We start from the raw sequence: 12329 nt of genomic DNA, 5'->3' as shown, positions 1-12329 counted from the left end.
CTTAATATCAAATATGTAATTTCTGAGGGAGGCTCAAATGTTTAATTTATTCCATTTAAAATACTTTTATAAATCCAAAAGGGAAATAAAATTACAGATAATCTGGTAAATCTAAACGAATATATGGTTATGACAACAAACCATCAGACAGATCAGTGATAAAGGTTTAGGCAAGGTTTAAGGTTAGTCAAGTTGTTAATGTTCTAATATTTCATAGACCCCCCCCCCCCCCCCCCCCCACACACACACACACTGGAACAACTGCAGACCTTTTCAAACATAGCAGTCAACCTAGAGTGTTCACCAGAGATGCAGCCATCAGGACAATAAATGTAGAGCAGCAGAAGTGGGGAAATATGTAAACAGGAGAGTTATTAGTTAAGCACTTCACCAATTCTGTGTTATGGAGCAGAAGGCTAGGGAAGACGGAAGGGAAAAAGTCAATAAGAATACCCAGGTTCATTAATGTTGGGTAACCAACAAAAATAATAATCAGGGTTTCCTGTCATTTAAGACTTAGAATAAACATTCCGACCAATGAGTATAAAAAAGTGGGGCACAAAACAAAAATCTATACAGTTAAAAAATGTTGCACTACTTTTTGTTGGTTAATCACAAACTCCCAAGAAATACAGTGAAGTTTGCTGTTGTAACATAAGAATGTGAAAAAACGTCAAAGGGTCTTAATAGTTTGGGAAATTAAAGTGAATCCTGGAGCAGTTATTAAACAGGTCATATTAAAGGTATAGGGGAGGATTTCACCTAATTTTTGAAAAGACCTGCCCTCTCCACTTTAAAAAAAAGAAAATGCATAACACCTTTACCCGCTCCCAAGAGCGAACGGGTGTGAGAGCATACAGGAGCCCATTTCTCCTAGGCATTCTCCGTCTAAAAGTTGCTGCTTGCATCGCCCTTATGAGCTTATTTTCCAAAAGAAGATTTGCAGTTTTTCCACTATGTCAGACTCATCACCGGTAAGTGAAAATGGGGATGAGCATGGCCTTACGTAAACATATCACCAGAATGACTGACAATTAGAAGGACCACTTAATTTGATGATGATCCACCCGGAAGAAAAAACATCCTCCACTATACCTTTAAGTTAAAGCAAAGCATTAAAACATGGATTTATAAAAATGAAAGAGCACACCTTTAGATACTGCAACATGATTTCAAAAACATTTTTGCAATAAAACTGTTTGAAGCACCTTTTAAAAATATATATGTATATAAAAAAAGACAAGTTAGAAGATCTACTTTACAGAATACATTTTAATAGATTACAGCGAAATATATATATATATACAGACAAACATATAAACAGCGGCTCAGGATATGATTAACAAAATGCTTTCAATCTGTGCTTTTTCCTGAACGATTGCTGCTTAGAATTTTTATACTGAAAAGCCATCATGAAGGCAGCTTTAATCTCCCAACACCAGGCTGGGTACATGTGCAGACTGTTCCACAGCATCAAGTATGGAAAATAAAGCCAAAGCTGAGCAACGATCCTACTTCAGCCTATGCCTTTAAAAGTGAGGGGAAATTGTCGATAGAAAACTTCCTTTTTTTGTTTACAAATGACATTTTTAGTAAAAAAGCTTGTAAAATATACTTGAGGTGCAAAAAATGCAATGTTTCTTAAAAATCGGTGAAAACATTTGCAATGTTTTGTACAGTATGTGCAGAATCAACTTGGGACAACTCACAAAACAAAAACAATAAAAAAACAACCCCAAAACCCAACATTTTATTTAATAGCAGCTACACTTCCAGTTCAGCATTTAAAATTTCTCAATTAATTTTTTTGTAAAGTAGTTCAAAGTTAAAAATAAATACATAGCTCATAAATACTATTAAAGTACAACTTAATGGGAGAAATTATTCTTTAAACAGAGAAGTAAAAACAAATTATGGTAGAAAAATAAAAATGGTAAACTCCACACATCTACTGATTCCAGTATAAGCATAAAAAAATACATATGATTCTTAAGTGTATTTTAACCGGAGAATCTTAATTCCACTACCATGAAAAAGCAAAAAGAAAATCAAAGTTGCAGTGAGGTATCAGCACCACATTCCTTTTGTTCAGCCAGGTTTTTGTTTCAGATGCAGTTCTACTGAAAGTATTTCAGTCCAGCAACAAGGAAGAACTTCTCCAGAAAGATCTCGGAGTCTAAGACGGCGATGTGAGCAGCCCGGCCGATTAGAGAGTTGGCCGTGTTGGGCAGAGCATGAATGACATCATACCTGACCAAATTACAATCTTTGTTCTGGAGCACTGGCAGCAGCAGGTTTTCAATCATCTCAGCGTAGACAGGCCCTGGTATTTACAAGACAGAAACAGAATATATATAAATAAAAAAATATTTTATGCAATAAATTTGTACCACTATATTCTAATTAAGAGAAGAGGCAAAGTTTTTTCTCTTGATATAACTCCCTTCCATCATCAGTATAACGAAATGGAGCGACTTTTTTTAGTCTTGTTTGACTTTTATTTTATGAAGGAAACATAGAAGTCTCTTTGAAGGGAAAACTTGATAGGGTCTTTGATCTTGGTTTAACTCACCTGTTTGCTTGTCTTTTAATGCCGTTTTGCACATCTCTATTCGAGCTGAATGATAGGGAACATAGCGATCCTGCAGTGACCCCACCAGCACCACATTCCTAAAGTACTGCAGACCTTAAAATCCAGATCATTTGACAAGTTAGGATCAGAGTCTGATACTGTATTTGGAATTTAAAGCCAAACATATGAATATAAATAGCAAAGCTAACCAGATTTTTTGCTGAGTCTATACAGAAAAGTTTGGCGAGGGTCAGAGTGATCCCGACACGTCAGCTGCAAAAGTGATCCTGATTTTTTCCATTTCTGCATGAACCAAAGGCCTAGGACAGAGGAGCATCCACACATCAGTCATACACTGTTTGAACTGTGAAAAATCCCTCAAGTGAAACCAGAAAGTCTAAATTTCCATTAATGCGTGGCTACCGTTTACCTGTATTGACGAGAGCGGAGCTGTTGTACAGTGTGCCCAGGTGAGGTCCTGAGAGGGAAAGAAATGTGTGCAGCTTGCTCAGGTAACATTTAAACCTGGGCCTGGTTAACACTGAACGCACTATCAGGTTCCCTAAAGAATGGCCCACAAAGCTGCAAAGAAATAACAGGGAAGGTAAGTCATCAGCAACTTATTAAGAGAAACAGAAAATGTTGACAAACTATTCTTACAACTAAAACCTGAAAAAACAGCTTACCTCATCTTTGACACCGTTAGGTTATAAATCTGAATGTACTGGACTATTTCGTCCAACAGGCGGTCTGTCATTGACTCAAAGTCAGCAAACGTGTCATTCTGAAATCAGAAAGGGTGTCGGTTTAATAGTAGTAAGGAAACAATCGGATTAATCAATTATTGAAATAATCATCAACTAATTTAGTAATCAATTAATCGTTAACTGGAGTATAGAGACTCTAAAACATGCCTTTAACTTTAATCCCATAAATCTGTAGCAAATGTTTATTTCCATCTTTAAAATAAAGACAATTAGCAGAGACAATAAAAAGCTGATCCATGCCTCTGTAAAAATGATGCAAATACCTGATTCCTTTCAGACATTAAGAAGTCTATACGAGCACCAGGCAGTCCAAGCTCCAGGTACGTCTTCACGAGCCTCAAGTCTGCACTGTTACCTGCATACAGGTAAAACAAAATCCATAAAGATGGCTGCCAAATGAGCAAGTTTACCATCAAAGAACCTAATGGAAGGTCCCATACCATCCAGACCATGGACGCACACAATGAGATGGATGCCTTCCTCACAGCTTTCATCCTCTTCTAGGCTGAAGTAGGGAATAGTAGATGCCAATTCAGGGACCTCGCTGTACACGAAACCAGGAAGCTTTAATTGTTTCATTTCTTCTTTGGCCTTGATGAATCTGTATAGTGAAATGAAATACATTACTAAAGAAAAACATAGAAAATATATACACTGAAAATGTCATGAAGTGTAAAATTACTAAATATCTTAGAGTTGACTCACGCTTTCATCTGTGGCGTGGGTGCACATTCATACCAGTGCAAACTGGACGACAACAAGGTGGAGGAGTAGGGGGATTTACATAAACTATACCTAACAGTGCTGGTGGCTGGGTTGGAGCATAAAGGAGCTTTTGATGTCTCCTTAGTATCACGGAGGTGAGCAGTACCAAGCTGCTCAAGCAGAAGGCGTTTCTCTTGAGAAGTACCAACCTCAGCAGCAGTTTGATCATCATCTGCAACGCCGTTCACAAAATCATAGCCGTCACCTTCCTCATAATAACCATTCTCAATCATCTCGTGTTCAGTCTCATCCTCATCTTCCTCAACGGGAGCTTCTGCCTGGATTCCAAGAGTGATAGCTGATGTTTCCACAGGACTGATCTCAGACACGTCTGTGCTGGAGCATGAGCCAAAGTAATTCTCCACCATCCCACGCTTCACCAGATCAGTGCTACTCGTGGCAGAGTTGCTGGAAGGGCAAGCTGTGTGGGATTCTTTTGACGTCCCTGATCCACCTGCTTCCTCGGCTCCAATTTCTGAACATTCTGCTGATTTAAAATCATATTCCTGGTCAAGTGGGATCTTTTTAGGTGGAAAATTACCAGCGGTGGTGTTGGGGGTGCAGGTTCCATCGGTTCTTTTAGCAATGTCTCCAGAGAACACGACACTCTGCTCCTGCACCAAAATGCTGGACATTATGCCTCCAGTGGAGCTCTTGGACTGTCCTTTCCCCTCATCATCTGAGGGCAGGGAGTTAATGGAAGTCAGTGAGGACTGGACTCCACTTACAGCACTTGTATTTTCTGGATAGAGAAAGTCTCCTGTGCTGCTAGGCTTCTGCACTGTGTTCTGCTGAGCAGGTAGTGGAGCAGGACTTTGGACAGTCAACTCTGTATGTCCTGCCTGAGGTCCAAAGGAGCTGGGCTCACTCTCGATGCCAGAGTCTGATAGGCGAGATGAGGCACTAGGGGCACCTACGTCTTGGAACCTGATACTGTCGCTCTTCACCTGCACTGAGAACGTACAGGCCTTACTTGGTTGTGCTGCAGCTTTACCTTGCCTTTCAATAATAGATTTCACTGCAGGAAGCTGGGAATCACAAATACCTGTCTGGGTTATCGTAGGAATAAGACCTTTACCAGTTTGATTTGGCAGAAGAGTGTTTACTTTATCTCCTTGCGTGGTGTCCTCATTACTTGGTTTTGACTCATTTTCAATCAAGCCAGAAGACCCCTGTTTAAGATTGTGACCAATGTGGTCTACATAAACACCTTTATTAATGTGCTGACTAGTAATAGCAACCCCAGTACCAGCCTGAGGACTGCTCTTTGAGTCCAAAGCAGAAAGGTTTTTGAAAAGATCTTTACTACAAGCAGCAGTAGTTATCCCATAGCCTGCAACGGGCTCATCAGCACCGTTTCCTGAATTTGTTGATGCGCCACTAGACTCAAAAACAGCACTAGCATTAGTCTGTGAAAAGCTACTTGAGTCGAGCCTTAGAGTATCTTGCTCCTCCTCTTGGTTAACAGAAACCTCCTCTTCTTTGTACTTTGTGCTAATATTGCTATGGGGGGCTTTCAGGTTCTTATAACCCACTAAAACCACAGAATCCTTTGAACCCTGTCTAGTCAACTTCTTAGAGTTCTCCGTCTTTGAGTTTTTCTTCAGTTTTACTGATTTTCCTTTAGTCTTAGGTGCTGGATCAAAGTTTTCCGGCCAGGTGTTTTCCAGAAGAGAACTCTGTGTCTCTGGTATTGAGCTGGCTGAGGCGCTGCAGTCCTTTGCACCAGACTTGTCGGTTTTACTGGAGGCTGAGGCAGTTTTTGTGTTGTGCATGCCCAGCCAGGGTCCATCATGATCTTAGGAGGAAAAACGTTAAATTAAACACAGACATGAAAAAATGCAGGAATGAAAGCCAATCTTTGATGTGAAAATCAAAGTAACAACAGTACTGACCCTCCGTGATGGATTCAAGGTATCTATCCTCAAAGATGATTGGCAAAGAGTTAACATCCCCGTCAAGGTCTGCACATTCTACTGTTAGAGGAGGCAAGCACAAGAAGTAGCTGGAGCTTTTGATGGCATTAGTCATCTGTTGATGGCTGTGAGCACTGATGATGGAAAAGACAGAATAGTAAGGAGTTAAATGAAAAAGGAGTTGCTGACCTTTTATCAAAGAAACAAACAGAAGATACTTCACAGTAAAACTTACTGTAGTTCCTGATATGCCAGTGCAGATTGCCTTGGATGTTCAAGACAAAAGAAAGCCTCAGCAAACCTTCTTACCTGTAAAAAAAACAACATAAAAAACAGGCTAAGTATGTAGTAATATTGATAACATTTTTATTAATTAAAAAAACCCTAAATGTTTGACTTTTCAAGTATTAAATAAATGTGATGTTTTACAATCAATTTGTACTTAAGGTGTTCATTCTTAATTTCAAAGCTTGTCATCATTTTCTGAGGTTATGCGTTTCTTGAATAACAAAAAAAAATAAAAAATAAAAAATTTATTACAGTATAGAAACAGAATTTGTCCCTATAAATTAGTTCTAACGATTAGTGTTTGGTACGGTTCTCTGCTCAGGGTGCTAAAGTATATCAGGCGACAGGAGCAGTAGAATAAGTGCACCTTGTGTTTAGGATGGTCAAAAAAAGTCATGGCTTTACATTGTGGCTGGCTGTTGATACCAAATTTTGAATCTAATTTACATATTCTAAGTTCGTCTCCAAGTATAAGAGGCTAGTTCATATAAATAAATCTGACTTGGGACATTAGATTCAGACATGGGTCTAATCAGTGTTGGGAAAGTTCTCGTTCTACGTGAACTAGTTCAAAGTTCAGTTCACACATTTTAAAATGAACTAGTTCAGTTCATAGTTCACAGTTCAAAAAAATGAACTAGTTCATACTTTTTTTTTCATATATTGCTCAATTACACCATAGCCTACTGTAGAACCACAGACAGCAATTATTGTATTAGTTGTAACACTGAAACTGTGCGTCAGATTTCATCTTCATATCCAGTTTTGAATCCTTATCCAACCAGGGTTTACATTAGCATTGAGGGGACAGCATTTCCCCATTGTTGCTTAAACGCTTTGTTGCTGCCCATTCACTTCACACTAGTAGCAGCTGCAGCTTTCATCCCTACAGTATATTCTCAAAAACATCAGGAAAAATGTGCTGCTTGAATGGTCTTTTTTATGAGGAATTAGTAAAAGAAAAACAGGAAAGTAGTCTTTAAGGTGCAAATGTTTTTTTATTATTATTATTATTTTTCCATTTGAAATTCCTTTTCAGTACATACTAAAAAGGAATCCTGGAAAATTATACCAGGCAGATTTAAGTGCGGATTTTTTTACTGAAAGCCGATGGGCAAAGTTTGCCGAGAAATGTAAGATTGTTGCGATCATCCTCACCGACCACCTGTTCATAAAACTGTTTTAAGTGATCATACTGCTGCTTTGTCGCATCCATGGTCGCCCCCATGCTGCTGTGGCTTCCACGCAGCATTTTGTTTTGATGGCGCACGCGGCTGTAGGCTACGACACTGGTAGCTGGTGTTGCCAGATTGGGTGTTTTTCCCCGCTGCATATTAAGGCCTGTTTACGGTGTGATTTAGCCGGGATTTCGCCTGGAGGGGTCTATAGAAATCTGGCAACCTATTGAACGGAGTTGAACTGAGAGAGCGTGCCGTTCACAGACACCAGAATGAACGAGTTCACAATAACGTTCATCAGGCAGTAATACAGTACGTTCAGTTCACGTTAGCGCAAAATATGAACGAGTTCATGAACTTTCGTTCAATGAACGCGTTCAGGCACAACACTGGGTCTAATGTTTACTTATATTTTTAAGAAAGTATTTTTTGCAGAATGGACAGCATTGTTTAGAATGGTTCATTTTCCCCAGATGTTTACTATTAATGCAGAAGTGATGCATCAGACTCACTCTTAGTGTGTGGTGCTCCATGGCTAGTAGGGCTGCTACATGCTCCTGCAGGGACACAACTTCAAGGAACTGTCCCCAGAGAGCCATGAGCAGAGAGCAGAGCTGTGCCAGGTTCATATTAACAAGTTCTGCAAGCTCGTCAGGTGACTCCGCCTTAACCTAAAAGTAGAAGGGAACAAGTCAACCAACGACAGAAAGTTGAAGGCGTTTTCCTTAACAGGATAAGGAAGCAAATTAAACAAATATGCCTCAGGGTGAGAAAACTTTTGTCTCGCCCTTATTGACTTAGTTTGCTGCAAATGGTTTAAAGAGTTTCCAAACTAAGTTCATAAAAAAAAAAATCATTCATCAATCTTACCAGCGAATTTTAACAATTCCAAGTGTAAAAAAAAACATTTAAAAACACACATGCATTTAAATTTAAATTGGTATCTAAGTTTAATAAAGCTTCTCATCAACTTAAAAAGTTACACTTTACTTTGCATTTTAGCATCATTTCATTAAGGATTTGACAGCACTTTAAAGAGCTAAACACTTAATTGTCCAACAGATTAACATCAAAGGACAACAATCCAACAACAAGAAAAAGTACATAAGGAGTCTGACCTTTACTTGTTCACATAGCTCAGCTAGACGGGCCTCCAAGTCAAGTTGTTCTGAGGAGGCGGGGGAGTAGGAGAAAAAAAAAAAAGTTATTTAACCACACAGAAACTGACAAAAAGAATGTGAACTCTGAAAAGGAAAGCTGTGCTAGCTAGAACAGATGTTGGAAGGCATTTCTCTAAGAAACATGACCAGACAAGGCCAAGAAGTTTTATAGACGAGGAACATCTCAAACTTTTTGCCCTTGGCCTCTACAGATAAGAAGTCAGCAGTAGAAGTAAAGAAGAAAGCAGCTGAGGAATTTTTTTCTCTGAAAAGTGGATCAAAAAAGTGCAGTTTTCCTGATGGAGGAAAATGGAGTGAAGAGAAGTAGGAAGAGAAAGGCAGGCTGATTGGAGGAGCTGAAAGGGTCAGGACATACCTATGTAGACGTGCCTTTGCCCTCGGGGATATGGTCTTCTGAGTACTCGCTCATATAGGGCCTGCATGCTGGGCTTGGCTAGTAAGATTGCACATATAGGCATGTTTAACCTTCAATTCTCAGATTAGTAGCTTTTCCACTCATTTTGATTAGCTTTGGCAGTTACATGGTTAGTTGGGCTTTGGTTTGGGTTGTTAACTCGTCTATGGACTGCAGGTGTTTTGTAAGCTTAATTAGTTACCCAAAATGTGTGTTTTAAAGGGTTTAATAGGGTAGAATCAGAGGACATTCAATGGGATTCAAAAACATATGAGTGAAAAAATAATATAAAAACTGAATAAAAAAACAGAATGATGTTTTTATTTTTACATAAGTTGAATTTTAAATGTGATCCAGCACTGATGTCAGGGATCAAACTTAGAAGGCCAGAGGCTCCTAAACATTAATCTTCTCTTGTCTTATCAATGCCCTTTATTATGTCCCACAAGCTTAAAAGTTTTTTTTTTATGTTTTTGCATTATATTCACCGTAATCTGGTTGGTTCTAAATGGTTTCTGCTGACTGTTAGCCCTGCCTTTGAAATCAGGCTCTATCCCCTTCCTTCCAAACTAATATGCCATGTACGCAGGATAACTTAGTCTGGCTGGCCAGGCTACAACATTTGTACTCCCAATGATATGCTCATTTGCATCTCTCTTTGTTTATATATAACCAGTTGGAAATGCAATATAGCCAAATTGTTATTGTGGCTATGGTACTTAAGTGCACAAACTCCAGGATAATGTATAATTATCAGTGTATATTGCCGTCAGCTCATTGGGTAACTAAAGCAGACGACCTGTGAATCCCACTGATTTCTAAAGTTCATTTGCATTGGGAATATCATGGTTCCCAGATGAAACCAAACTTCCAAGGTAAATGGAAGAACTTAACCTTGACATTACTTGAAAAATTAAAAAGACATGCAAATGTAAAGCCATGACAACGGTGTTACGGTTTCATCCCAGCTGATGAATGAATCGAGTGTAGCGTACTATACCTAGTTCCATACGATGGGAGGAGGGTAGGTCCTTGGTTATAGAGGTAAAGTAATCAAAGAGGCCCCGGTAAGCCACCAGGAGAATGGAGCAGAGGTTATGATGCATGCTAAACGCATGCTGGAGACAGCTGTCCGACACCAGGAATGTTCTCCCCTGGTGGATAACAAAAAACAAAACATCTTAAACTAGGTTTTTGCAAAACACAGCAGGGGTTGCGTCTCTGTGTTGTTGGGATAAGAATTAATAGATTTTCTGAAGCAAAAACAATGGCTTCAATGTCAACTAGCGTAAAATAAGAAATAAAATGTGATCAATGGTTGTTATTTCCTGTGTGGGAACCACTCATTGGTCTTAAAAAGTACCTACAAGTCCTCATAATGTAGAATATTCCTTGGAAGTAGCCACAAGGTAACAAACACATGAATATAAAACAATCTAATTTGTTAGGCAGTATTATTTTAATGAACATCTAACAAAATCCTTTCTCTGTCATATATATGAGGCCACAAGGCAATGGAGTCCAAACACATTTTATTCATCCGTCTTATTTTACTGACTAAAGCATGAGAGTTTAAAGTACTGTAAGAGGTTAGTTGCAGCTACAACAACATTTTATCTTGACTAAAAACGACCAAACTTACATCTGGTGATGTCTGCTTCACATAGCTGCTACCAAACACAACATTCTCCAAAGGTGGGATGATTGAATCTTTACTCTGTGCTGGAGCGTTGCGGTTCAGCCATGTGGTTTTCACAGGTCGAGGGAAACTACAAGAGAATATGACCCCCAACAAAAGCAAAGCAGTGATTAAGATGGTAACTACTGACAAATAATATTCATGCAATATTCTCTCTACTCATCAGACCTTATTAGGGGTTGATGTAGTGCCACGAGGGAGGCGTGGATGGCCACAGAGATGACAGACAGATGGAAGTAGTCAAACATGACGTTAATGTGTTGGTGGATGCCCCGCTGGAGGCTAAAGTGCAAATGAAGTATGCGGCCGCTTATATTCTGCAGACAAGTTGGGTCTTCTGGTCTGAAGGGATACAAACACAGATACAAGACTTTAGCTGTGATTTTTCTTGGAGCAGAGATGCAGTTATATTATTTATACAGCACTGTTGTACACCTACGTATAATCGCCATCTGTGAAATACAAATCCAGGAAGAGCTGAAAATCCATTTCGTTTAGCGACTCTTCTACCTGCAGACACAAAGAAAACCAATCAGAACCACAAGGAATGTACTTGCAATAAAACAAAACAACTATTCTTTCAAGAACGACCTTCTTTTCATCCAGAAGCATCATCACTTTGAAGAGGAGAACATCATTGACAACAACCTCCTCATTCTTATACAAGATTTGGAAAGTTTTGCTGCTGATGACGTCATCCTGGACTGAAGCAGGAAACGCCAGATCTGAGCCTAGAAAAGGAAACCAATATGACTCCATGTTAATAAAATATACAGCTAAATAAAGAAGTCAACCTAAAATTGACCATTAAAATATTTCTTTATTGATGGCAGATTAGTTTTGTATATTTACTCCACCATGGAGAACAAAAAGCTCATCTAAATAAAAAAGAGATTTCTATTATAACAGTATTTAAACTTATGACAACAATAAAGCTCCATGTATTATTAATCTATCTAGCTCCGAAAAAATTGTAATTTCTTCCGTACCCTGACCTGCCATTCATACTATGGTACTTTAAAGGAATAGTACACCCAAAACATGATTAGCCTTCATTTTCTACTCACCCCCATGCTGAACAACACTCTGGAGTACTTTTTTGATATCTCAAATGCATCTGGAGATCTGGGAGGCTTCTTGCTGTCTGCTGACATTCAAATAATGGAGGTCTATTGTGCCCGAGACAGAAAGGTTCATAAAAGTCCACAAAAAACGTGTCAATATCCCTCCATACTGCTCGTCCAATGTATTCCAAGTGTCCTGAGTGGGTAGCATCCAGAATTTACTCGAAACGAAGTCATTTAGAATGTTTTTAGAGCATAAACAGTAGTGTATAGGATTTCCTGAAAGCGCGCACATGCGCGCTCACGACGCTACGGAAGCCGGCAGACCAAACCAGCGCATTCAGCTCGGCAAAGAACTCATGCTCTTCCTCAACACTGAAGTCCTCAGACATTTTTCTTTTGTTGTTTCTTTCTTTGCACAGGTAAACAGCACATTTCTTCTGCTACGCTTGCATTATCGGCAGAGCAGACGCTGAATGCGCACTTTCATCTGGTTTGGTCTGCT

At 39.2% G+C, this 12329-nt stretch overlaps 1 protein-coding gene across 3 annotated transcripts in view; it reads right to left on the bottom strand.

The window, feature by feature from the left end:
• Positions 1 to 1252: 1252 nt before the first annotated feature.
• fam135a (family with sequence similarity 135 member A) overlaps positions 1253 to 12329 on the bottom strand; it is a 28370-nt gene continuing 17293 nt past the window's right edge. The window contains exons 4-21 of one of the 3 annotated variants that reach the window (XM_038296391.1): positions 11352 to 11491; positions 11200 to 11270; positions 10929 to 11102; positions 10704 to 10830; positions 10062 to 10215; positions 9023 to 9100; positions 8605 to 8654; positions 7999 to 8157; positions 6256 to 6329; positions 6000 to 6154; positions 4045 to 5902; positions 3780 to 3940; positions 3603 to 3694; positions 3259 to 3356; positions 3003 to 3154; positions 2782 to 2892; positions 2573 to 2686; positions 1253 to 2323 (exon numbers count right to left, since the gene is read on the bottom strand). In XM_038296391.1, coding sequence (XP_038152319.1) covers positions 2118 to 2323; positions 2573 to 2686; positions 2782 to 2892; positions 3003 to 3154; positions 3259 to 3356; positions 3603 to 3694; positions 3780 to 3940; positions 4045 to 5902; positions 6000 to 6154; positions 6256 to 6329; positions 7999 to 8157; positions 8605 to 8654; positions 9023 to 9100; positions 10062 to 10215; positions 10704 to 10830; positions 10929 to 11102; positions 11200 to 11270; positions 11352 to 11491 — 3974 coding nt within the window. In that variant the 3' untranslated portion in view covers positions 1253 to 2117. Of the gene's footprint in view, positions 2324 to 2572; positions 2687 to 2781; positions 2893 to 3002; positions 3155 to 3258; positions 3357 to 3602; positions 3695 to 3779; positions 3941 to 4044; positions 5903 to 5999; positions 6155 to 6255; positions 6330 to 7998; positions 8158 to 8604; positions 8655 to 9022; positions 9101 to 10061; positions 10216 to 10703; positions 10831 to 10928; positions 11103 to 11199; positions 11492 to 12329 lie in introns of all 3 variants that reach the window. The other 2 variants (XM_038296389.1, XM_038296392.1) reach the window with 2 other exon arrangements.

Source organism: Cyprinodon tularosa, unplaced genomic scaffold, assembly GCF_016077235.1.
Source record: "Cyprinodon tularosa strain WSP-4 unplaced genomic scaffold, ASM1607723v1 ctg37, whole genome shotgun sequence".
Taxonomy (NCBI): Eukaryota; Metazoa; Chordata; class Actinopteri; order Cyprinodontiformes; family Cyprinodontidae; genus Cyprinodon; species Cyprinodon tularosa.
Note: the sequence above shows the minus strand (reverse complement) of the source record. Positions and strands in the feature narration are given on the sequence as shown.